General features: G+C 37.5%; 3 protein-coding genes across 7 annotated transcripts; 2 read left to right on the top strand and 1 right to left on the bottom strand.

Moving 5' to 3' along the window:
- Positions 1-874: 874 nt before the first annotated feature.
- Positions 875-23,921, bottom strand: LOC136241835 (intraflagellar transport protein 80 homolog). 5 transcript variants are annotated; one of them, XM_066033184.1, is made up of 24 exons: positions 23,779-23,920; positions 22,987-23,075; positions 19,083-19,145; positions 18,679-18,798; positions 15,301-15,464; positions 14,709-14,783; positions 14,611-14,662; positions 14,445-14,559; positions 13,902-14,114; positions 6,837-7,105; positions 6,305-6,441; positions 5,981-6,106; positions 5,652-5,825; positions 5,071-5,145; positions 4,973-5,024; positions 4,807-4,921; positions 4,290-4,502; positions 2,698-2,845; positions 2,563-2,649; positions 2,412-2,496; positions 2,271-2,360; positions 2,017-2,189; positions 1,488-1,611; positions 875-1,048 (listed from the first exon to the last, which is right to left on the bottom strand). In XM_066033184.1, the coding sequence occupies exons 9-24, from the start codon at positions 14,104-14,106 to the stop codon at positions 977-979; spliced, it is 2,145 nt and encodes a 714-aa protein (XP_065889256.1). In that variant the 5' UTR covers positions 14,107-14,114; positions 14,445-14,559; positions 14,611-14,662; positions 14,709-14,783; positions 15,301-15,464; positions 18,679-18,798; positions 19,083-19,145; positions 22,987-23,075; positions 23,779-23,920; the 3' UTR covers positions 875-976. The 5 variants fall into 5 exon arrangements, with proteins under 5 accessions (XP_065889256.1, XP_065889255.1, XP_065889257.1 ...); XM_066033183.1 differs by lacking the exon at positions 14,611-14,662 and having other exon boundaries at positions 23,779-23,921; XM_066033185.1 differs by lacking the exons at positions 6,305-6,441; positions 14,611-14,662 and having other exon boundaries at positions 5,981-6,105.
- On the top strand, positions 23,672-25,735 carry LOC136241847 (E3 ubiquitin-protein ligase TRIM45-like). Its single transcript, XM_066033206.1, has 3 exons — positions 23,672-23,857; positions 23,914-23,968; positions 24,802-25,735. Exons 1-3 carry the CDS (start codon positions 23,832-23,834, stop codon positions 25,657-25,659), a joined length of 939 nt encoding a protein of 312 aa, XP_065889278.1. The 5' UTR covers positions 23,672-23,831; the 3' UTR covers positions 25,660-25,735.
- Positions 25,667-27,244, top strand: LOC136241849 (E3 ubiquitin-protein ligase TRIM71-like). The gene has a single exon (XM_066033220.1). The coding sequence runs from the start codon at positions 26,061-26,063 to the stop codon at positions 26,868-26,870; it is 810 nt and encodes a 269-aa protein (XP_065889292.1). The 5' UTR covers positions 25,667-26,060; the 3' UTR covers positions 26,871-27,244.
- The last annotated feature ends 650 nt before the right edge of the window (positions 27,245-27,894 follow it).

The raw sequence follows: 27,894 nt of genomic DNA, 5'->3' as shown, positions 1-27,894 counted from the left end.
TAGTCTCTTGAGCATGTCTGACACTGCAGACCTTGGAAGACTCAGATATTCCAAAAGTAGTACTGATTAATTTTTTTTGCAATAGGGGATATCAATACAGGTTACGGTAAGTCATTTATTGTACGCATGGAATTTTTCATCGGTATTAATATTGTTGTAATTAATGTGTTAGTTGCAATTGTAAATGGAATATTTCTAATTGTAGCTGAAACTATTATATCACACATGAAAGGTACGAGAATCTCATCAACTGTTGACTTTATAGCTAGCTTGTTTTCTACAGCATATAATCTTTAACTATAAACACAGCCTATATATCACCATAAATTTTTGAAGTGAGTGTTTTTGCATACCTAGAACCCCCTCCTCCCCCCTAAAAAAAGAAGCCATTTTATGTACTATATGTCATAAAGGCCTCAAACACTAAAAGTCCAGTATTTACCTATCAGTGTACTCTACACAGAGTATTCTCCAATCACTAATCAGATCAAATCTAATTTAAAAAAACAACAACAACATTTGATTGCATGACTGGTAAGATATTCAGCAATTACTGACTGACTACTCTAATAGGGCATCTCAAACGGTATATAATTATTTCCAAAAGTGATCCGGGTAAATCTGGAGTAGCTGGACCACTAATTCCTATGGCCCAAATAGTTGCCACTAAATACTGGGTAGACAAGCCTACCTAGTTCTGTTATCCTTATTATATACAGTAGACCATCAATTATCCAAATACAGAATGACCACTCTATTAGAGTATTTTGAGTACACTGTATGTCCTATTAGAGTATTCCAACACAGCTTTGTAATGTATGAGCTTCAGTTATCTGAACAGTTCACTTATCTGCACACTTTTACCATTGCCTGATAACATTGAGGTTTGGATCCATTGTATAGTATTAGTAGACCACTAGACACTATACATAAGTGATGTATGTTGATGATTATGAAAAGTTTCAAAGTTAAAAGTTCAAGTTTTCTCTGACTCTTTTTCTGCTTCCATTGCAATCTTTGCATTTATCTTCTCCCAGTCCAAACTGATCTGTAGGACAACAATACACTCAGTAACAACATCAATTGGTTCAGTACTAGTTGTGTGTGATGTGTGTGTGTCATATTGAACTTTCAACTTTATTTCAGAATCAAATGACAAACAACAAAATAATTTTGTCAAAATAATGATATCTAGTACCATAAGTTAAAACTTATAGAATCTACAAGCACATTAAAAGTATACATGTGTGTTCGATTCATTTGGTTGAGCTAGTATTTGAATACTACAAAGCAATCAAGCTTTTAACAATAATTATAGTACATTTTAGAAATTATATATGTAATGAGTGTAATTCTGTATATTCCGTGAAAGGTGAAGCTAGCACATTGGAAAATTACTATTGTCAAATTAGAAATTAAATCACATAAATTTGAATTTGAATCATTCACTCGTTGTATCAAAATTTGATAACTTAATATCAACAAACCTTTTCACTATACTGCTGGAATTTTGTTAAGTTTTCTTTCCACCCTATTTCTTCAAGGTATCTGTGTCGAAATGCCAACACTGTATCCACATGTGTTTTGTGTTTTATTGCAAGTTCCAATGCCCTGCATAGAATGATACATTCACTGTAATACAATACACATACTGTACTACTGTAAGTGACTGAGTTATTGTGGTGTAAGTGACTGAGTTATTGTGGTGTAAGTGACTGAGTTATTGTGGTGTAAGTAGAGTTGTGGAACACATTGTCTTTAGTCTGTGATCAGGTAGGCTGAGAGACAGGAATATTGGGGCAAGCAGGCCATGAAACAAGTAGAGAAACAGTATTAACTGCTTGGTGGACAAAATCCAAACTAAAGGTTTTCCAAGTGCTTTTAATTAAGCACACACAATTTTTATACCAATTGTGCTGCTCCAAAGTTGTTAAGTACAGGTCATTTTAGCCACACTATAGTATTAATGATACCAACAGACAGACAGACAGACAGACACAGACACACACTACACACCTTTCCCAGTTAAACAAAGTCATATTCAGTTCTATGGCTCGGAATATCATACCAGCCTGAATATATATGGCTTCTGCTTGGAGAGGTTGTCTACAAAATAATGCCAATTCAGCATTTCTTCTTTCTTGACCAGACAGCTCCTTGATCTTCCTTAAGTGATATACTTTATCCACCTAAAGGAAATTAGAAAGATTTCCATATAGAACCATACAAGTGTGTGAACAATGAAGTTACACACAGACATACACACAAACCTCATTGATTGCTGCATAAGCTATTTCAGCAGTGGCCAAGTCACGAGAAGCACATGCCATCCCAGCAAGACATGCCCATAGTGCCTCATCCTAATTAATATAAGAACAATACATAAAATTGTATAAAGATAATCGCCATACCTTCACAAATCTACAAAGCCGAATAGCTTCATTCCACTTGGATGAATTAGCGTATTCATGAAGTAGCCCAGGAAATGGTGAAATACTGTGAAATATATATAACATTCACTATTAAATATATAGCACATACACACATGATACTATACTTTACCTGGTTGTGATCAAGGCACCATCTGTGCGACGAAGGGTACACTGGTTCCCAAGGAAATGAACTATTTGTGGATTCTTAACAAACTCACTAAAACAAAAGTACTCAAAAACTATGAGCCACATTTCATTCTCTTACTTTCCTCCTCTTCTGCTTATGGTCCCAGTCAGAAGATCTTTGTCAGTGTACACCACAGTGGGGTGGTACCAGACTGTGAACCTACCATCCTGCATGCCTGCCAGTATGTTACTCTGATCATTCCAAGCCACACTAGCGACCATTGATCCTAGTACAATTGAAAATATTTTCACCATACATATTAAACTAAGAGACAGATACTCATTTCTGAGACAGCTAACAAAATTCATTTGCAAAATTCTATGGTATAATTCCTTGCTGCTTCCCATCCATGAATTTTCATAAACTAATGTGTGTGTGTGTGTGTGTGTGTGTGTGTGTGTGTGTGTGTGTGTGTGTGTGTGTGTGTGTGTGTGTGTGTGTGTGTGTGTGCATGCGTGTGAAATGGAAGTGATCGATTTTGCATGGTTCATCGCTCTACTCACATTGGTCTACCAGTTGTATTAATAAAGATTGTAAACCAGTGACCAATTCAGGGGTATATCCGGGGGGGGGGGGGGGGGGGGGTCTTACGACCCCCCTTTATGGTTGAACCTCAAACAGGAAATCTAAGACAGAAAGTGCACAGAGGAAAGCAACCAATCGCAAAAGATTGATATACCCTAATAGAGCAGTCTCTAATTGTTTGATATAGCATCACGTGATGATGGCTTACGTGATATGGATTGTTTAAAGTTCAGCAAATGGCGGAAGACACACGCTTAGTGTGCGTAGAAGAGCTGGCAGCTGTAAGGGAGCAATGGCATTTGTAATCACTGATATTGTTGTAAAGGTACGTCTGATTTGTATATAAAGAGTGTTTTACTGCCGGTACTTTTCTTTTGTGGTAATACACCTGACTCTGCCTTTGGTCAATATGGGCACGTGATATCACTCGGCTGTTCTTGAGACATCACCCAGAAGACACAGAATGCCGGTCCCCACACTCGACAGTATGAATTACAAAGTGACACAGGAGTTAGCTACTTCAGTAGTTCTTCAACTTGTTCAGGAAGACCAACTTCACTCGCACATGCACAAGGTTCACTTTTGGTGCCACTTCTACGAGGATGCCGGACAGAAAGCAAGCGGAAGTGTGATCGAAAATCTGGTGTGATGAACAAGTGATCCATCATTCGTCATGACTATACTGTGTGTCAGGAAGTTGTGTATGTAGTAAGCTATAAGTCTACAATTGCATAGTATAGCAATAAGCTGCACAAACAGCAGTGTAGGTTTCCAGCTAGTTATAGCTAGATACACGCATTGTGCTTATTAAAGTTTGCCTAGGGGCACATTTTATGTACAAATGCTACGTACAGCCATAGTCCGGATGTACTGAGTTGAATAATGTGAACTTTATGGGGCGTTACTCTCCACCCAGCTCAGAGACCCCCCTCTTGGGATCCGCCCCTGCAATTATACACCCCACTTAATAAGTAAGACTTTCAAGTACCTAGACCATCACCCATGAGCAAGGGGTAGATTAGCAAGCACAATTTTGGAAGTAAAGTGCAGAGGTGATCACAACTGTACAAAAATGGTAACTAGCTATAAGGTTGTTGTGATGTTTGTCTGGTGTGCAAGTGTGTACAATAATTTTATCAACCAACCAATACTAGTCATCTTGCTGGTACTACCAAAGCTCCTCACAGGTGTGATGTAGAGGTCATGGTTCTTATCCAGTAGGATCAGTTGTCGGGTAGCTGGGGGTCCATGATGATCAAGTGCTATTGTCAACAACTCAGTGTGGTGTTTTAGTGACTTCCCTGATGAGGAGGATGTACCCAGTGGCTTACCAGTGAGGGCATCAAACATGTGAACAACTACAAAATAGAACAAACACAGTGAAAATGAATTAATTATTTTCAATTAGCAACAAAATTATGAGAAGGACTTATGCCATTATGAAAGGATGTAATGGATAGCCTCATTTATTGTAACAAATTTCACTACAAAATCAGAGCTTCATGACCAGCAATTTTATTGCACAGAACTGCTTTAATTTTAGACCAAGTTATTGCAATGGAGGTAAATTGAACGGTATACAATCAGGTCTTTTATTAGTGAATAGATCCCTCAAATTAATACTTTTAAATATACTAGTACAGACGATATAACATAACTAACTTTTCTCATCCTTTTGATCCAGAATACACACTGTGTCATTACACACAGTCACTGTGTGAGGGTTGAGTGAGTCTGGTAGTAAACCAAGTTGTTTGATGGAGCAAATGTGATGACCCTGTCAGCACAAAACAATTCAACCTCACAACATGGTATTTATCCACCACACCTCATAAGATATCAACTGTAGGCCACTCACACTATCCACCAACAGGAAATGTCTGCAAGTGTGTAGTAACATGTTAGCACTTGTAATGGAACACTAACCGTTCTGTTTGTTGAATAAGTATCACCAAACCTCCTTTAAGGTCCATAGTCACTGGTGTATTCCAGCTACGAGAACTACACAACACAATTATTGTATATCTCTTGTTACATAACAGGTTAGTCCAGTACTGCCACAATGTTTCCCAGGTATACGTATATTACAGGGCTAAAACTATACCTTGGTTGATTTGCCAATCCATGGTGAACATTTTAAGCCAAATCCCAACACTGTAGACTAATACAAACAGAAGTTATGGCTGCCAATGTACACACCCGTAGTTTATTTTCAGTATATAACCACTGTACAAATCGATTTCCTTGCTCTTCCTATTGTCTAGTGCTATATAGGATGAAACTTTAACGATCCTTTCCTTGGACACTAGAGATAATGCTGAGGAAAAAATTTAGAAGTTGTGCAAACTAGGTGGGTTTTTGCTGAGACGGTCACATGTAGGTCATGAGATATATTACAATTAAATTCACCCCATACCTTATCTACATATGTGAGGGAGCAACAATTCAGGTAGCTGGTAATGCATGTGTTACCACGGAACTCATCTATTACAACATAATACTCTTACTTGTAGATGTAACACTGTGTTGGTGTGGTGACTAAGAGGTGACCCCAACCAAGAGAGGCTCGGACAACACGTTCAGGAAACTCCAAGTGTTCAGCCGACTCATTTGAGATGTCCACCATATCTATAGTATGGTCAGCATTCACTGTAGCACACCAGTTCTTCCACTCCAACTGCCTAGTAGGATGAGGGAAGAATTACACTGCTTACTACATGCGTACAAACAGTCAAACACGTGCGCGCACACACACGCGCACACACACACACACATACACTACATACATGCACAGAGCTATTCATATTACAAACACAAAGATGGATAGCTAACTTACCTGTCAACCACATGGGCAAAGATCACTCTACCATCAGCACACCCAGCAGCCAATTGTGTACTATCCATAGTCCAAGATAAAGAGAACAGTGTACCTGAATCTGGTTTATCCAGACTATAGGACCACTAGGAAAACAATATGGCCAAATAAATATTGTTAAGATTGCATTAACTTCAAGTGTGCCCATAATATGACAAGAACAATTTAATCACTGAAGGTTACAGAATTCAATAACTACACAATAAGGATCACAGAGATGCTTAATTATCAAGGTACACCATACATACAATCCAGTTGTTTGCTCTATACTCAATATTACTCATCCCAGTACGGTCACACAACCTGATGGTGTTAAAAGCTCCCACAGCAAACATCTCACCACTGGGAGCCCATGATAGGGATACAATTGGTGAGTCATGGAGACCAGATGTGTACAAATTACGACCATAACTGTCCCACACCTAACAGATCGAGATAACAGACAACAGTAATGTATAACAGACTGCTTTATATAATATCCATGTATGTACACAGTAACATGAACACACACTACACACACAAAATGAACAAATAAAAGAATAACTGGTCTACTAGACAGTGTGGACAACGAACACTCTGCAGGACATGTCTCACAGGTGAAGGTGTGGGCATCCACAGTCCCAGATGAAACTCACCCACTATGTGAGTTATGAACAATTGGCATTTGCTAATATCAGGTACTCAACAGCAGGGTAGACCATTAACACCAGGTCCCCATTAACAGCTGGTTAGCAATGTGAGTAAGCAAACATGAAAGCACACACTTTGTGCTCATGGATCACACACGCACGCACACACGCACGCACAATCTTCACACCTTGTACTTCCTATCTTCACCACCAGATATAATCAAGTTGCCTAATAAACTCCAGTCAACAGCCAGTATTAGTCCATCATGAGCCTTCCATTGTAGTGGCTTGCTAGATGGTTGTAGTGACTGAATTATCAGATGTTTACCACTAGTATAGAGTAACTGTGAACTGTCTGGTGACCATGAGACTGAGTAAACTGGACTGGAGCTCTGGACTAGTGTGGATCGTAACATCAGTGAACGTGACCACACTTTAACTTGACCATCTTCTCCAACTGTACAAATATGAAAGAACAGTGTATTTATATACGTAGGTGTATTGCAAGGCTTAACAGAATATGTCACAACAAAGATTAGTCATTTTCTCACTAAAATATTGTAGCTTTTAAACGTATCTGCCATAATGATATCACTTGAATGTACCCTCACAACTAAGAACTTCATTATTTCACCAAATTAACATTTATTATTTAACTGACTATAATGCTTCATGCTCTTCAGTCAATTAAGCATAATTTAAAATAAATACAGCCAATGTTATAGACCACTGTATCAAAAGATGTCACTATAAGGTCAATATTTTGCTTTATACTGTGGCAAATACTGTATAGCAAATGTATTATGTACTTTCACCTATTGAACTAAAACATTCTACAATGAGTTGTTATATGCAGAACACTATGGACAAATGAATGATTTAAAGTTCCTTTTATCTTTCTTTGTGCCTACTTTCTTGTATAAGTGTTAGAGTAATGGGTAACAATACGTGTTTCGTACTATTGTCATCATGTAATCTACCAATAATTTATGCTTAAGAGAATAAGGGCAGGTGAGACAACAATAATAATGAAACAATATTGTATGAGCCTTATCCGAAATTATGTCAGAGATAAAAATGGCCGCTGTAGTGTGGGGACGTTCGTAAAATCTGTATGGGCGACTATAGGATGAAAATTTTTGAATGGAAATATCTCAGCCAAGAAGGAAGATATCGAACTCTAACTAGCAGGTATGGCTATAAGACATTACAAAAGCAATTTTCGGTTGATTTTCAAAACAATGCTAGATTCCTATTCTTTCAGCTAATTCATCACCATACCTGTTGGTTAGAGCTCGATATCTTCCTTTTTGGCTGAGATATTGGCATTCAAAATTTTTCTCCCCATAGTCGCCCATACAAATTTTACGAACATCCCCACACTACAGCAGCCATTTTTATGTCTGTGACGTAATTTCTGATAAGGCTCATTGTCCAAATTATAGTGAAATAATATTACCACGATATCAATATTACCACATACAAGAGAGTGTAAATAAACATGAGATTAAATGTCCACTAGTTTAACTACAGGTATAGATGACCTCACTTGTTTCATTGCTTTTTATTTCTATGACCCCTACTCAAATGTAATATTTATAAAATATCCTTATACTTGTTTGTTAACTTTAGCTTTTTGACAACATAATTGATGACTGGTCAACTGCATCAAAGGAAAGAGCTAAGCAGAGGAGGTTGGACGTGTTCACGTGAACTTTTGGAAAATCTTCGTTTTAAGACAATTTTATTAAAACTATAGTTCATTTGAAAGTTGATGTATTTCTGAATTTAATGGCGTGGTGAAACCCAGCGAACCCCGCTGATTTGGCTGGTAACAAAGCCAGAGTTTAAAGCGTCAATAAAATTCAAAATCTGTTTTATTGGGGAGGGTAGTACAGCAATCTCAGTGTAACGCAGTGAAGGGTCATTGTTTCATTATAGAAAATGTACATGACAAGTCTGGTGAAGTATTATGCATCAAATCACAATTTATTAATTTCACACTGAATCTCAAGTGTTTTGAGAAAACAAAGTACATAGCCTTGAAGCCTACGTGAAGGACGATCTGAATATCTAATGAACCCCAGTGAATTCCATCGTTTTTCAGTTTAGTATTGCGACTATATTTAGGGTCACGTGAAATACCAAAGAAAAGAATGCAATTAAGAGCAATATATTTAAGTAGCGCTTATACCGTGTCCAACCTCCTCTGAAAGCTAAGTGTATTATATAAAAAGTAATTAAGCACCCTCCCTATGAATAATTTACTGGACAACAATGTGACTATCTGATTTCATTTTTAGCTTTGTTCCACTTGTTAAACAGCATTAGAAATGAAGAGCAATACAAGAAGCATCTCTGTGACCAATCCAGCCACTACGGAAATTGCAACTAAACATGCACCCTGATTATCGTTGCCATTCCACTTCGTTTTCAGGTACGTAGCTATGTTCTATCCATTATACAGCATTACCAATAAAGAACAGTACAAGCGCCTCTGAAATCAATCCATTTACTTGGATATTACAGATGATCTTTGCAACAGCCAGTTGCATTGAAGCCATCAAGCATTACTGCTAATCAACACCTATGTGTTGGTGGAGAAAGGGGACACAAAGATAACAAAGGTAAGTATGCACTGTAGCTGCTACGCTTGGTGAAAAGGCACATCTCAGGCCAAAGCAACGTCAAACAGTGAAGAAATGGGACAGTGAAGCTTGGTACAGATAATCACTATACCATCAACACCAATATTAAATGATTTCATTAAATGGTTTATGGGTTACAGCCCTTGAACACAGCTATAATAAACTACACAAAAGCATGATTTAGTTGTAAGTATAGCACTATAAATAAATTCTTGATGTTAACACACTATGTACATGTTTACAAGGATAGAAACAGGAAATAGTGGAACATTTTAAAAACAAATCAGTGGAAAAATTTATCTGGATGCAAGGTTTAGGAGAGAAGTATTAACTCTCAATAGAATTTGGTAGATACTGTAATATTTTGATATGTAACAAGCACCCCAAGAAGGCTATCAAAATGATCAGCAAATTCAATTCGCAAATTTTTATATAAATTTTCTCTGTTTCATAACGTAAGACTACATTCATACAGCCTGTAAGTTATGACCATTGAATTAAACACTTGTAGTTTATTTCTGTATTTATTACTACTGAACAATTTACCTTTCTGTTGTTACTACTTTGTAGCACTGTAGTTCCTACCTAAAATGCTTCTATTACTTCTATGGCTAAACTTTACTTGGCATATCTAAATGCAATAAAAAAAGAATCTACATGCTCAAACATGAGGGATTCTTGTAGATCCAGTTGCATTTAATATCTCATGAATGGGAATTTGGCTCATTTGAAGTAGCACTTGACCTGCTAAAAAACATTTACGTATTTTTACATAACACATTTTAAACTATTTAAGTACACAATTTACAGGTAGCAATAATCTTACTCGGATGAAGCATTTTAATTGGGAAAGCTACACATGAATAAACACGATATAAGTATTAGGGCTGGAAAAAAGATTCTGAAGCTTCGAAACCTTTGGAGGTATAACCTTAAAGTGGTTTTACCCCTAAAAAGCTTTTAACCATGGATACTGCCATGTGCAATCGGTCAAAAAGCCATGTGCTTTTTGGAAGCATACAAATATCATGGATAAAATCATGATGTAAAATTTAACCTTTGTTCCAGCTCTAATATATACACGTAACAAGCGCCTATATATATAAGCATACATTCTTCCAGTATATGTATGCCTAAGCTTGATGACACACACAATTATACCCACACTGTCTATCAGTCTATCAAAAAGGAAGGTGTTGGTTTTCACTTTTCACTTTCACTTTTACAATATCATCTACAATGACATTTCATACACATACTTCTGTAAAAGTTTCATTACAATTGACCACCCTTGATCAGCTCCCCTCAGTCTAAACTCCACGGGAGTAGCAGTACAAATATCAGGAATCGCACCAATAAAACGTCTCCTACATGACTGCTCTATTAGAATATTTAATCTGGATAACCCGGCCACGTACAATAATCACTGAGCGAAAAAAAACCACCTTGCAACAAAGTCATCAGCCCAGATTAAGCTTCCTGAGTTTAATAAAGACAAATTCTATTAGCAACAAGCAGCGCACATCAAAAAACCTAACATTGAGTGTGATCTTGTATGGCTTCTCGAGTGTAATTGAATTTTGGGCTGTTTACATCTAAAAACGAAATCAAAAATAGGTCATGGACACACACAATGATCCATTCAGCAAGCCTTGCTACTTTTTATCCCAGGATTCTCCTTATAAACTTCGCTATGCCTGTGAAAGAATAATATTATGAATAATAAGAAGAATATGAACAAACAAGCACATTTCAGTTTTGTCTGAAATACACATACTGTTTTCTTTTCACTTGATACTTACTAGTGGACCTATTTTCATTGCAAAGAACCACCAGAGGGTAGTTTTTAGGTGTGCGTTCTATTAGGATTTTTGCAAGAAACGTGGGCAATCCCTATTATGAACCCACTACGTATGACATTATAGCTTCACTTATACACCACCATGCATCTTACGATATAATTATTGTGTATAGTATAGATGTACTTTGCTTGTATACTGAATATGTCTTACATTTCATGTACAAGAAGCACATATATGGAGTGGGTATCAGAGCTATGGAATAGATGATATGCATACCATTCGAAGAAAATCAGCTTGCGCAGTGCTGAGTCTTAATGGTGTCTCATTCCCGCGAATCCCATACAAAAGTATGGACAGTGAATGTAGTTCAGACAATAACTCATCACTAGAGCTACGGGTGTGGCTTCTCAATTGCAACACATTATTTTTAAGTTAGAGGAATTTGATGTTGTCGAAGAATCATCTGTAGCTGTTCTACTGTAGACGCAATGAAGCGATTTGCACTTTTCCCTATAGACCACAATACATTCAGTCACCATTATGACGTGTTAAAGAATCACGTGTTTATTAGAATATTTACGGTACGTATATCGTCTATTCACCTGTTGATTACACAATAACAAAATAATTAGCTACAAAGAAGCAAAATGGTTACTCTATGTAAACACAATGCATTACTGTCCAAAAGTAGACTTCTTATGTCAAACATTTTCTTAATTTTATGGGGGTATGAGGTTAGCAAGCAGTTACTGTAATTTAAAATAAATGATTGGTGAAACTATGATGTCACTTCTGCTGTAAGTGAATAAAAATGTGTGATATGTAGGGCTTTCATAACTGAAGAGACCAAGACTGAGATAAAGACCTACTGTATGTGTTTGCATAGCTGGCAGTGGCCAAAAGAATTCTACCGGATTGCTGACCTCACACAATTTAAAGCCTTAATTTGACAGTGACAAAAAATTAGCCCAATAGTTCAGTATGCAGCATATTATCATTTTCAAGTTGTACAGCCACTAAACTAGTTATTCTTAACTGCATGACCGTAGCTAATATAATTCACCAAGTGACTCATTAGCAAGGGGTCGTCACTACCAATAGTCTTGTAGAACCATCTGCGACCAGGGTCAAGGTTTTTGATCCACGAAAATATACCTTGATCACTTGATTTAGCTTTAAAAACAGCCTTGATTGCTTGATAATTCAGCACATCTTTTCGTAAATTCTTGTTTTGGTTGTGAGCTAGCTTAATTACCGCTTTCTAGGACATCTTGATTGCTTGATTCAGTGCTTATCTACCTATTGATTGCTTGATTTAATTTTGATCCCGGTCGCGATGGTTCTACAGGACTATTGGTAGTGACTACCCCTTGATTAGCTACACCCAGAACCAAAATTCCACTACTGAATACGCGGTTATAAAGATGAGGTCTTGTCCTCCTAGGCAAGCTCCAGAGGTAGTTAGAGACATCTCAAAAGCCTGCTCTAGAGTCTCTGGTGCGGCTGAGTCTCCTTCCCAGACAACAACTGACGGCTCGGTAGGAATGAGCAGGAAGCAGCCCGGGCACTGACACGCGAGCTAATACTATAATTAGTAGAAGAAAAAACCAATAACAATATTATAGCTCAAGAAGAAAACAATCTGAACACAAAGGTTTTCTTTCTTTGCAGCTGACTACATGTGCACCTGCTCGAATAGGCGAGATAAATTTACAAAAAATATTTTTGAAGTTTTACGGAAAATTTTATTGAGATTTTAGGGATTGAATGGCGGACATAAAAGCTTTTGAAGATTTCATCCAAGATTTTAAGATTCTCGGAGATTTTAAGACTAAACAATCTGATTTGGAGGATTCAAAAAGATTTTTAAGATCTAAAGGATTTCACAAGGATTTTAGTGCATCGAGTCTCAAGATAAGCCTAGATCCGATGCGTGTCAAGCCCCCTGGACAAAATAGGGATTTGTGGTTTACATAGGCTTTTTTTCAGCGATCCCTATTCCCATTTAAAAATTTCCAATTTTTTATTCATCTAGTTTGTGTACTTTTTATTAATCCAGTAATGGAATATGAAGAAGACTGTTGTGAATAGTGTAATTTTGCATAGTAACACCGTCAACATTTCAGTACACACATGAAACTGATAAATTGCAATGTGCATACAGACTGAGAGCCTCCTAATATGAGCTACAATTTACATTACTAGTACCTTTAATAGCTGTCAAATTCAGTGCAAGGATTGTTGTTATACACTTGACTGCATTATTAGAGTATTTACATGACTGCTCTATTAGAGTATTTAATCTGGATAACCTGCCCACGTACAATAATCATGAAGCGAAAAAACCACCTTGCAACAAAGTCATCAGCCCAGATTAAGCTTCCTGGCCTATACTGAGTTTAACAAAGACAGATTCTATTAGCTACAAGCAGCGCACATCAAAAAACTTAACTTTTGCTATCCCTGTGAAAGAATAATAATATTATGAATAATTATAATCACTCATGAGCAAGTTGTTGTCTGTGTTTTCTTGTACCTTGTAACTGTCCAGTCAGCACGCTATTATTCTCCCAACAATTTAAGCCTGTTACTAGCTGATACACAACACAACAACACCAAGCCTGCCTTAATTGCATAATAAATTTTTGTTTGACAGTCGCTCACTATCCCGTAACCTTAACAAACACAATTTTGCAAGTATAAAGCAAAGGTGATCACAAGTGTACAAAAATGGCAACTAGCTATAAGGTTGTTGTGATGCTTGTCTGGTGTGCAAGTGTGTACAATAATGTTATCAACCAACCAATACTAGTCATCTTGCTGGTGCTACCAAAACTCCTCACAGGTGTGATGTAGAGGTCATGGTTCTTATCCAGTAGGATCAGTTGTCGGGTAACTGGGGGACCACGATGATCAAGTGCAATTGTCAACAACCCAGTGTGGTGTTTTAGTGACTTCCCTGATGAGGAGGATGTACCCAGTGGCTTACCAGTGAGAGCATCAAACATGTGAACAACTAAACACAGTGAAAATGAATTAATTATTTGACAAACAGTTTCAATTAGCAACAAAATTATGTGAAGGACTAATGCTGCTATGAAAGGATGTAATGGATAGCCTCATTTATTGTAACAAATTTCACTATAACATTTAAGCTTCATGACCAGCAATTTTATTGCACAGAACTACTTTAATTTGAGACCAAGTTATTGCAATGGAGGTAAATTGTTAAAGTAGCTACGGTACTCAATCAGGTCTTTTGCATCACACTTATTAGCAAATGGATCCTATATCATTTTAAATTAATATTTTTAAATACAATAGTATATACAGGAGCACAACTGACTTTTCTCATCCTTCTGATCCAGAATACACACTGTGTCATTACACACAGTCAATGTGTGAGGGTTGAGTAAGTCTGGTAGTAAACCAAGTTGTTTGATGGAGCAAATGTGACGACCCTGTCAACACAAAACAATTCAACCTCATAACATGTTATTCATCCACCACACCTCATAAGAGATCAACTATAGGCCACTCACACTATCCACCAACAAGAAATGTCTACAAGTGTGTAGTAACATGTTAGCACTTGTAATGGAACACTAACCATTCTGTTTGTTGAATAAGTATCACCAAACCTCCTTTAAGGTCCATAGTCACTGGTGTATTCCAGCTACGAGAACTACACAACACAATTATTGTATATCTTGTACATAACAGGTTAGTCCAGTACTGCCACAATGTTTCCCAGGTATACGTATATGCACAAGTGACTACAGGGCTAAAACTATACCTTGGTTGATTTGCCTATCCATGGTGACACTTTTAAGCCAAATCCCAACACTGCAGACTAATACAAACAGAAGTTATGGCTGCCAATGTACACACCTGTAGTATAATTTCAGTATATAACCACTGTACAAAATCGATTTCCTTGCTCTTCCTATTGTCTAGCGCTATACAGGATGAAACTTTAACGATCCTTTCCTTGGACACTAGAGATAATGCTGAGGAAAAAATTCAGAAGTTGTGCAAACTAGGTGGGTTTTTGCTGAGATGGTCACATACGTATAGGTCATGAGATATTACATTTAAATTCAGGGTTTTTCCAATACCTTATCTACGCATGTGAGGTGGCAACAATTCAGGCAATGCATTTGTTACCATGGAACTCATCTATTACAACATAATACTCTTACTTGTATATGTAACACTGTGTTGGTGTGGTGACTAAGAGGTGACCCCAACCAAGACAGGCTCGTCATGGAACTATAAGTGTTCAGCCGACTCATTTGAGATGTCCACCATATCTATAGTATGGTCAGCATTCACTGTAGCACACCAGTTCTTCCACTCCAACTGCCTAGTAGGATGAGGGAAGACTTACACTGCTAAATTGTACATACACACACACACACGTGCACACGCACGCACGCACACACACAGTTGTGTGACTGTTTACTAGATAGATACTTAAGCATGTTGGAATGGCCTGAGCTAACATTAATTGTGCTATTTTACAGTTGAACTTCTATGAACAAGATAAAAGAAGTATGAGCATCATGTACATGTACGTACAGTGAACAGTAAAATTTGGTGATCATGATACTGTATGTACAAGTGGATGATGAATAAGAATACACATGTGTTACTTGATAAGTAAAATGATGAGTTGGCACATGGCGAGCAATGTGGAAAGCTGGTTTATGGCCTATTTGTATGGAAGAACAGTATCTAATAATGAACCCTTACAATAAAACATTACTGTAAGTGGCCTGGCACAAGCCTGTAAAGCAGAGGTACTTATAATAAGATAACATGCCAGTCACAGGCTTGTGAAAAGCCTACCTGCTAATATTTAGGAGTGAAGTAAGCCTGTGACAGTATTGTCAGACAGGCTTGCAGCAAGGCACATCACATACTGTCACAATAATATGGTGGTATTTGTCAGGCATGTAACAGGACTACATTGTTAGATACATGATAAATCCATCCTGCAAAATAATTTCTTACAGGACTGGTATATACATGTACTCTGGTTGCTATAGTGATTATTGTTACCACTGGTTACTGTATTAGTGTCACTAATGGCCCACTTAGCATGTTTCCAATATCCCTGTACAGTATAGCAGTTAACACATACACCATGCTGACTCACGCACTACACCAGCTTCCTATTTAATAAGGGTTTCAATTTGTATTTATAACGTTACGGACAACTGTTATGTTGCATCGTGGGACTGAGATGCTACAGGCCTGTATCAGACCTGAACCCACTTGCCACAGCTCTTGAACACTTCACAGACTCGATCACTACCAGTTTACAATACACACATGTTACAGGCCTGCTAACATACAATTATATTACTTATTATAGGAGATTCAAGATATTGGATGGTCACACAGGACTGACATTTGTGTTCATGAGAGAAAAGGACTGTTACAGGCTTGTAACCTATTTTATTAAATGTGTAAGTGTTTACAACAGGCTTGTGGCACATTTATAGGTGATCCATACAGGCCTGTACTCATATTAGAATAACAGCTTTAGCAGGCCTGTCTTACTGCCTGTAGCAGGCAGTTTACAGGCCAACAAGCAGCACATACATGACTGTATTAGGCCTGCAACAATATAAAGCTTTTGTATCACATACTTTTGTACGTGTCTCAATTTAGGCCAACATTTATTAATTCCTTGTTTCCTGTCCCCAAAAGAACATTCAGCTAGTGCGGGCGGGTGATTATTATTATTATTATAATAACTAAAACTTTATTATTTTTGAAAATCATCAAAACATTGCAAAAACAGGCCAGTTGGCTACGTACCTCAGTGAAGATAAATTAATCATCTGTAGGTCAAACAAACTGCAAAATGATTGGCTTTGCTTGTGAAATGCCAACAAACAATTATATTTGTGTACTGAGATATGCTACGTAACTTCATGGACAATCGCTAGAGGCAAACAAATTACAAATAATTTCCATATTTCTAATTATTTATAATGCCAATTACAATAATAATTACCAATGCAGGTGACAAACTGGACTGGGTGAAAGGAAATTAACAAATGTTGGCCATAGATAACCTTTTTGTTAACACCAACCAACCATTCTTTATTTCCAGTGTAGGTGTCAATTTTGATCAACACATATTTATAATACACACTGTTACTATCATACAGTATGATAGCACTGTATAGTAGGAACCACAAAGGAGTAGGCGTGGCCCACAAAATAACATCACACAAAAACCAGCCTCAATGTTCCTAGATGACAATGAGGCAGTATTGGTTAGGTAAAACCAAGGGGCATTACTATTCAGTGGATTGGACTACTGGACTGACATATTCTTGGTTTTTGCTGATTCTATGGTTGGATTCATGGAGTCTTGCTAATAAGCACCCTTAGGGCACCTGTAGCCCACTTCTAAATGCTGAAGACAAACAGTGGAATATGTGAAAACTATATTTTGCTGTTCATTATGCCACTTTACAACACTTATTCCTTACCCTGGTGTGTAGTAATTGAATGTGACAGTATTAGTTAACCAGCAATCAACTAGCCAGTAGACAATATCTTATATCCTTAGAGCAAGCTTGAGGAGCAAGCTAGTCTCGCCAGCGTGGCCATACCTCTAGTTCAGTGCACGGGCTTACCAATTAGAGATTTTTCAGTATGGGCACTTATAATCTTCAATTAATAAGCCCCTACACTGAAATAAAAGTCTGGCAGAGAGACTCAAGACAGTTGCTCCTCAAGCTTGGTCTAAGGATATAACTCGAAGGATATTGTCTACTGGCTAGTTGATTGTTGGTTAACTATTGCTGTCACAATCAATTCCCTGCACTGCCTGCAGCATTACTACACACCAAGGTAAGGAATAAGCATTGTATAGTGGTATAATGAACAGTAGCGAAATTGTTAAGAGACAGTTTTCGCATATTCCACTGTTCATCTTCAGCGTTTAGAAGTGGCCTAAGAGTGCTTACTAGCAAGACTCCATAATTCCAATTATAGAATGTGCAAAAACCAAAAATATGTCAGTCCAGTAGTCCAGTCCAGTGTTCCACTGAATAGTAACACCCCCAATCAAGCTTTCAGATTGGCCCAATAGGGCCGATACGCTTTTCAACAAGTTGCTATGGAATTTTTAAAAATATTATTTAACGGAATTTTCTACTGACTGACTGACTGACTGACTGAGTAAGTAACTGACTGAACAGCGTACCTGAATCTGATTTAACCAGACTATAGGACCACTAGTAAACAATATGGGTAACCAAACATTGTGTGAAAATGTATGTATGATGTATTATAAGTTGACTGTCTCAGTCTTTCTGTTGTGTCAATTTGATAGTTCATAACTTGTGAATAACACTGCACCACTATAATATTGTCCTTTGTTGTTTCAAGTCAACAGGATAATACAAACTTTGGAATTCAACTGAGATGGTATAAGCTTAAAACCACTAAGAATCTATAGACTCAAAGACAGTTGTACCAAAAAGCAAATCAACAGCTTTACTACAAAGTATATATCATACATACACTCCAGTGATTTGGAGTTTTAAACTCACCTCAGTATGGCCAAGTGTGGTATTGCAGGCTCCCACAGCAAACATCTCACCACCGGGAGCCCATTAGAGGGATACAATTGGTAAGTCATGGACACCAGATGTGTACAAGTTGTGACATAACTAGAAGAGATAGCATATGGTATTAAAGTACACACCACACTATTATAAAAACCTGTGGTTTGTGTCTATTGTGTAAATAAGTACCAGTCAAGTAGTTACTTATCAAAAGTGAAAACCAACACCTTCCATATTTGGAAGACCAGTAAGATAAGAATGTGACAAAGGATACATACACATGTGCTATATATACAATAACACACATACACATGCACATGCACAAGCACGCACGCACACACACACACACACACACACACACACACACACACACACACACACACACACACCTCCAGTGTGAGCCTCAACTGACTTCACAACTCTACCCAGTTTGGAGAGGAACATCAACTTTCCTGTAAGAGACAATGATTATGAGAAACTGGTACATTCTATGATACGTATGTAGATGGCTATAAACTGACACCAATTTGGCTGGATCAGAGATCTACAATGCATTAAAACAATACCTGGAGGCTATGTACGTACCTGGACACAACAAACTTCACACAATTTACTCATTGTATTTATTATACATTCAGCAGCATTAGTACTAAGATTCTCATTTACAGTTTGTAACATTCTCACAATTCCTACAAACTGATGTTAACTTTTATTTATTAAATCATGGTCTCTTCAGTTATGTATACAGATATGCTACATCTACTACGGTAGTTTTCAAAAAAGCCAGTAGACCATGTGTATGTTCTGTACTGCACGCATATATCGTATCGTACGCATACGGTACATACACTGTACCATACGTGTATAGTATATACCATACGCGTACCGACGAAAATCAAACATTAATTAATTGGAAGGCATAGCTCTGAGGACATGGATTCATGCATGTCTATACAATACACCTACTGATAGATGGGTGTGGCTAAACTTACACATAGTAGCACATATAATCTCTATAAGTGGGCGTGGCTCATGAAGAGACTAGACCTCAAGCGAGACTATGACATGTAACGCATTTAATGTTTCGTAACACATACACATAGCACTAGTAGTAGTAAACCACCGAGTCCTATACTGTAGTTAATATTGGCTATAGGATTGAACAAAAGTATAACTACTAATAACCGATCAGGAGCTGCTGCTTTGGTTTTATTACTGTTTTTAATGCAAGCCACAGTGTAATCATGCACTAGTCCTTAATGATAGTCAAATCAGACCCTTTTTCAGGCACCTAAAAAGGGTTGACGGAGCCAGACTATGAAGTAGACGTGGGGCTGTAGTGGGCAACGTAGCATTATACACTGTTTTAAAGTGAGCCACAGTGTGATCACGCACAAGTTCTTAATGCTAGACAAACCAGACCCTTTTCAGGCACCTAAAAAGGGTTGACAGAGCCAGACTAAGAAGTAGGCATGGGGCTGTAACAGCAACGCAGCGTTATAAGCATTAATAAACTTCCAGATCGTCAAACTAATTATTTGGTGTCGCCGGCACTCCAGATAGCTAGCTATCATCTCAGATCAAGCCATGTTTTGTGGCTTTTTTCCCGTTTGGTGACCCTTTTTTTGTCTAAGTTTTACTGTTAGTTCAATAGCGAGCCCGGCTTATTGAACTGGCTTTCAGTTCGTCATCTACTGCCAATTTTATATTATACCTATACGGTATGGATTGTCATACTGTACGCGTACAGTCCTTACCATACGCGTACATATAGCTATACCATATGGGTCGGGTATATGAATTATGGTATGTACCATACATGTACTGTACGATATACGCGTGCGGTACAGAACATGTATAACAAATTCCAGTACAACTTGGGGAACATCTGAAAGTGTCCTGATTCCCAGCATGATCAGTTTACTATTTGTGACCTATACTCTATAGTATGTACAAAGTTGAGCTGGATCCTGAAAAATTAAAAGTTGCCTTTTCTCAATACAGTAAACATTTCAGCCAACCAGAAGCCATACGAATACAGTGTCTGTTACAGCCTTGTAATGAAGTCAAACTGTACATGTCTGTTGTTGACACCTTTGCTATATCACCATTAATCATCTCCACATAGGAAATGTATGGTGAAAATTTTGATTGGCTGTAAATACTAAGTTAGAAATTTGAACAAAAAGAGATTTTGAAATATTTTTAGCAGGTCTATTGGAAATGGCAGCACCTAAAATATCCATGATTCGAATTGGCATGTGGTTCCCGTAATTTGCACTGCATACTAAATTTATTGGTTATTGATGGGAGTTTTGTAGGTTTTGCAAGAGGGGTTAGAACTTGTTAGTAAAATGTGTCACTGTACTACTAGCTTTGTTCAACTGCTCAGGAATTAGATTAATGCTTGAAAGGAAAAATAGTTTTGCTAGACAACAACTGTGCAGAGTTACAAGAGTATTACAGCACTGAATAAAGTTGTAACTAAGGAAATATGCATCCACAGGTGTGACTTACAAACCGTTCTGTTCATCAAGGGAGTTCTAAAAAGCCACATATCGTTGATACTACAGTAGGAAGTGTGTGCAGAGGTTACAGGAACAGAAACACACCTTGGTGTAGAAACAATACCGAAATGGCACAATGTAACAATTTTTTTCTGAGGGAAAGGCCACTCAGTGGCTTCCACCAAAGCAGTTTGTATCATTCAACCATACAGAACTTTCATATTATACAAAACCTACAGTAATAGTCTACAGTAAGAAGAAATGTTAGACTTTCCATGCTCTTCAAAGCAGTAGCAAGTAAAACCTGCCTCGTATCTGACCAGTGATGTTAAATGTACAGGTAGTGTACTGGACATGTGACGCCATTACAAATCTCTATTAAGAGCCGTATATCTATGTTACAACCAAGCTTAAGTAAACGAACAAAATAAAACATTGTGGTGGCCCTGTGCCCTAAAGCAAAGTGGCCTTAATTCTTATCAACACTTTTAACAAACCAAATGCCAGTGATTTATCTAGAGGCAGAGGGACAAATCAAGCAGGGGGGGGGGGGGGGGGGGGGCATCAGCCAGCATGTATAGCATGCTATTTCTGAAGGGGGTCTGGGGGAATGCTCCCCCAGAATTTTTTTGAAAAATAGTCATGCACACCATAGAATCTGAAAGCAATTTTGACTAAATCTAAAACTCTAAAGTTTCAGTAGTATAGGTTGAGCATGTGTAACTATTTAAACATGAAGTCTGAGGGAATTCCTGCAAGAAAGTTTAAACAGGTATCATGAGATTGAATTTGGAAGCAATTTCAGCAAAACTAAATCACTAAAGTTTTGATAAGAAAGTAGATCATACACAACTATTTAAACATACTTCTCCAGGGTGCTACATACATCAATAAGTTCTAACAAGTGGGAAAACAATAAGAACATCAAAGACTGATGGTAACTTCATCTAAATTACAGTAGAAGTTGGCATGTATAGTGAACCACCAGTGTATTGAAGCTTTGAGAAACTTGGCAAGCAAATACATTTCAGCAGGCTTTATAGTTGAGAGTCTGATTCACATATGTGGATGCAATAAAAGTTAAAGATTTTACTTTACATTATTGGTGAGTGTACTTGCATCACTACAGATACTGAATATATATTTACCTACAATAGGCACTACATGTACACTGTTTTAGAATTCATCCATCTGTTAGTGTGTAATATGAACAACTTTAGCAAGAGGTGAAACAGTTTTTCAGGAGGGACAAAGTCAATTCCAGTACCCCCCATCCCTAAAAAAACCTGCCAATGAGGCTGACCCCACTAGTTCTAATAAAGAACTTACATTGGTATTAACAAGAAATGGGTTAACACAGGTACATATATATGATACAAGTCCTAGACAATATAGTTTTTGCCTACATGTCAAATCATACAATGTATGTAGGATGTTACAATCACAACCACTAACATGCACACACTCTAAGCTCTTTTTACCACCAGCTACTTGTTGTCTGCTTGTTGGTCTACTCCAGTGAGCAAAATTAGGGAGTTGAGTTATATAACTAGATAACAACAGCAGGCCTTTGTGTGGCCTTTATTTAAAGATATGGCTATTAATTAAGAGGTGGTAAGATTTCACTGTAACAAAAGGCAATACACACATATAATGATATACGATGACAACATTGTCCTGGTTTTACAGCTGTCTTACTCAAGGAAACAACACCCAGGCTGAGCATTGAACCTGCAACCCAGGCCGATGCCCTAACCCCTGGCTGTTCATTATACCATGCACTCACTTTTGTTGTAAGTATTCTTTTTATCCAACATCAAACTTTGGAACAGCTAGCTACTGGACTGAAGTAGTCACATCCCAGCATCCTCCAGCCTGGAAATATTCAAAAGTAAACTGAACATGTAACTTACGTAATTATTTTGTTGCTCTTCGTACAATATATCTAGCTACTATTTTAAAATTGGCAGGTTATAGAGCCGGTACTGGTTACACCGTTTTGCCGGCTATTTTGCCGGCAGTGGAGGGTATAATACTTAGAATGTTACGTGCATTAAAAAAAACTTGTACAAAAAACCTAAGAAAGCGAAAAAAAAAGTTGTCTAAGCGAGGATTCGAACCCGGGCATCCGTACTCATAAGCAATGTTTGTAACGATTATACCACCGGTGCTGCAACTAGGCATATTATTTAGTTTCTACGTTATAAACATCCGACTGAAGTGACTTCTACATATAACAAGAGTGAAGAAGAAACCAAAGCTGAACCCTAGCCTACCCCTAACGCTAAGGAACTACTTTTCGCATCCCCTAAAGTTGAATGCTCGGGGCAACCTACTAGACGCGTGCCCTAAGGTTGAATGCTCGGGGCAACCTAGTCTCGCGTGGCCAGACCCTTTCCGCGCAGCCGCTTATCGATTGGAAATTATAAGCGCGGCGCCTATAATTTCCAATCGATAAGCGGTTGCGCGGAAAGGGTCTGGCCACGCGAGACTACGGGGCAACCTACTAGTGCCGGCACAATAGCCGTTAGTGTTTGCAAACCGGTACCGGCTAAATATACACTTCGTTTAAAATTACCTATTGAAGAGATAAGAGATTCCACCCCAGCTCTACTTCACAACGCAATATCAATGGAAATTGATGGGCTTTGTTTAGAGTGAGGGTGTGTTTGTTTAGCAGTGATTGTGGTATTTCCTTATAAATTATTTGCAGTTTCCGAGCGACCTTTGAGCAAAAACCGGTTCAGACTTGTTTGAGTCACAAGCTAGTAAGCATTTTGTAGTGTGCGATAACGTTTTTGTGCTAAGCTGAATGCATAGATTTATAAACCCCTGGGGTTTATAAATCTATGCTGAATGTATCTTGTGTGGTGTAAGTTGAAGTTTTTCAATTTTTTGTTGACTCGTGTTCCAAGGGGTGTGGCACGTTATTCACATTACAATTGAGATAATTCTTATTTTATTGCTAGAATCCTACTTCAATAATTATAATTGCACTTTCAGAAACTCATCACAGAACGTTCTGTATAGCCACGCCCACTTGACATTGAAAGCACTAGTTACATCTAGACACTTAGGGCATTTTCACAAAATCTTGTTTCTCTGGCCCATATTTTTAGCACGAAAATATCACGTTCATACATGATCATTTGCAAGTAAGGATAATAGTGCATGTTAGAAAATGCTCTAAGCCACAACAATTGCAGGCTTTCTGGTTATAAAGGATAGCTAAACCATTCTAAAGGTAATACATTGTGTTTTACTGCCTATTGAGGTGCAAGAAATGTTTTCTGTACTGTAAAATGATAGCCAGTCTTACCAGCATCAAAACATGTTGATAACAGTGAGTTTTATTGAAGTGGAAGAATTAATAAAAGCGCTTAAGCGATGCAGGTGGGGGATGAGAAACAGTTGTCTGGTATTTATACAATTCAGTATATAACTTCTGTACACTAACTGTGCATGTAGTGAGCATATCAGTTACTGTTTAAAATACATAATTTACCATAGCTATTTGTTGCTTTAAACTTCAGGACTGCTACTTGATGTATTTCAATGACTACACTACACAGTGTTATTACATCCTTTACTTGTAATGTAGGTACAACAATCACTGACTACAATGGCTGATAAACAGGAGACTAACAAGAACACTGCTAACAACCTGAGCTGTTCTCTTTGTACTAAATTTGTTAAGATCCTGAGACACAAATCAGATGATGACACTGATGATGAAACAGAAGTGAAGTGTGATGATTGTGGTAGTGATGACCCAGTTGTGGCTCTGTGTATCAATTGTACCTTATGTCTGTGTGAAGACTGCAACAAGTGTCACAGGAAGAAGAACAAGACACATGATGTTGTGCAGCTGAATGAAGCTTGTCTCCCTATGGCAACTGGTGGTGCAGGTGTTCAGCCTAAAGAGAAGATCATTTATTGTCCTAAACATACCAAAAATGAGTTGGACTATTATTGTGAGACATGTGACAAGATTGTCTGCCTCTACTGTACAGTGAAGGATCATGTTGGACACACACATGACATTGTAGAGGTGACAGCCACTAAACACCGAAATGAGCTGACCAAGATGATTGCTCCAATTGAGAAGATGAGTGAAAACCTGTCCAAAGCTGAGGAGACCATTATGACCATGAAGGATAAGATACAGAAACAAGTCACACTAGTTGATGATATGATTGACAAGTGCTATACTGAACAACTTACTAAACTAAATGAACATCATCAAGAACTGAAGAAACAACTACAAGATGAATTGTCACAGAAGGAGATAGCATTGACCACACAACTGGAAGACATAAAATCTGTACAAGATCAACTGGCAAATATGAAGAAACAACGTGAAGGTCTAGAGAAGACTACTGACCGTAAAGTGTTGTCCACAAAGAAAGAAGATATAGAGAAAAGCATGAAGGAGGTTGTGACAAGTACAAAACACTGAACACTCTTCCTGTTGAAACTGACTCAATTGAATTTGTATCTGTCAACAATCCTAATATACTGCTAGGTCAGCTGTTTACTTCTGCACGTCCACATACTTCAGAAGTGGTTGATCTTCCTCATAACATAGGTTATAACACCAAGGTAGATTTCACCATCCAAACACGAAATTGTAAGGGTGAAAAGTGCACAAAGGGAGGTCATCACATATCGGTAGAGTTAAAATCAGTTACAGGCAATGTCACCATTGGGGAGGTGAAGGATAATAATGATGGTAGTTTTGTGGCTTCTTTTGTAGCTGGAGAAGTTGGTGATGCTAAATTGTCTGTGTCCATAAATGGGGAGCAAATTAGGGGAAGTCCTTACAGCATTGTTGTGGGTAGGAATTACCAAGGAATCAGTATGCCTGATGAGATAGTAAATGATAATGGTAGCATGAGTCGTCCATGCGGTATTGCATTTGGTAAGGATGGCATGTGGGTAGTGGCTGATAACTACAACCATTGTGTGTACATATTTAATGGTCAGGATGAATTAATGAAAAAGTTTGGCAGTAATGGTAGCAGCAGTGGCCAGTTCCGTAGTCCTCGTGGTGTTGCTTTTGATAGTGACAATCACTTTTACATCGTTGATCATAGTAACAACAGAGTACAGAAGTTCAGTATCAATGGTAATTACCTACTACAGTTTGGTAATGATGGTGATGGTAAGCTCAGTAGACCATTTGGTATCACAACACACAACAACAAAGTATATGTTGCTGATTATGGTAACAAATGTATTGCAGTGTTCCAAATTAATGGTCAATTCTGCACCTCTTTTGGTTCTGAACACTTGAGTGGTCCCTATGATGTAGCAGTTAACACAAATAATCAGTTGCTTGTTGTTGATTATAGTAATCACTGTGTAGTCACTTTTACTCTTGATGGTAATTATGTAGGAAAATTTGGTACACAAGGATCTGGTAGGGGTCAACTTAGTAGTCCATGTGCTCTTGCCATTGATATTAATGGGTTCATCTTAGTAGCTGACTATGACAATCATCGAGTATCAATCTTTGACAAGTCTGGAAACTACATTGATTGCTTTGGTTCCAATGGATCTAATGCTGGTCAGTTTAGTAATCCTAAAGCTGTAGCTCTTAGTCCTAATGGTAGCATCTATGTTAGTGACTCTAGTAACAAAAGGGTTCAAATCTTTTCCAACTACTAACATCTAACACTTTTATTATTTCACACAACTGACTACTAATTCTATACACTATTACTGTACACACATTATTGTGACATGTGTATACACACACTTTATTAATTTTTGTCCTTGACTATAGCTATACCATTGTAATATCTACTAGCACTGTAACTACTAACTTGACTGTTGTATAAGAGTTCATAATATTTTTAAAGAATAATTTTTTGTAAATCACACATACTGTATACACATCTTGTACACTTAGTAAAACACAATTCTGTACTCGTAATATTTCATTATACACACACACACCATCAATTGTTATATAGTTAACAAAAGGTTGATGTTTTTGATTTGAACTATGTAATAAAGTACAAGTGTAGGTGTGTTTTGATAATGAGGAACAAGAGAAGGATGCATGGGGCAAACTTTAACCATTCAAAGCTATTTTATATAAAATTTAATTTGATCTGCAATTCCTACAGCATACAAAGGGGTCATAGAAAAAGTAGGGAAACAAGGGAGGTCACAATCACCTATGCAACTATAGATATACCAGTGAACATTTAATCCCTAATTGAGCATATGCCTGGGATTAAGATAATGTCTGCTATATACCTATGGTTTATTCTATTCTTAAATGGGTAAGAATTAACTTAATACTGTGTTTCAGAAACTAAATACTCTAGATCTGTATCAAATTCGAATGCACTCATCAGGGTGATTTTCCAAAATTTGGTCATATTGTATGTGTAATAATTGACTAATTGTATCATGCAATACTTTTAAATCATCAGTTCTCTTTATCTCAGTACAACTTTTTACCCAGAAATGTGGGAATATATAGCTACACAAGACTGTAGTCTCTTGAGGATGTCTGACACTACAGACCTTGGAAGACTCAGATATTCCAAAAGCAGTACTGATTAATATTTTTGCAATAGGGGATATCAATACAGGTTACGGTAAGTCATTTATTGTATGCATGTAATTTTTCAGCAGTATTAATATTGTTGTAACTAATCTGTTAGTTGCAATTGTAAAT

The sequence above is a fragment of the Dysidea avara genome, chromosome 12, assembly GCF_963678975.1.
Source record: "Dysidea avara chromosome 12, odDysAvar1.4, whole genome shotgun sequence".
Classification (NCBI taxonomy): Eukaryota; Metazoa; Porifera; class Demospongiae; order Dictyoceratida; family Dysideidae; genus Dysidea; species Dysidea avara.
This window is presented reverse-complemented; position numbering and strand designations above follow the sequence as displayed.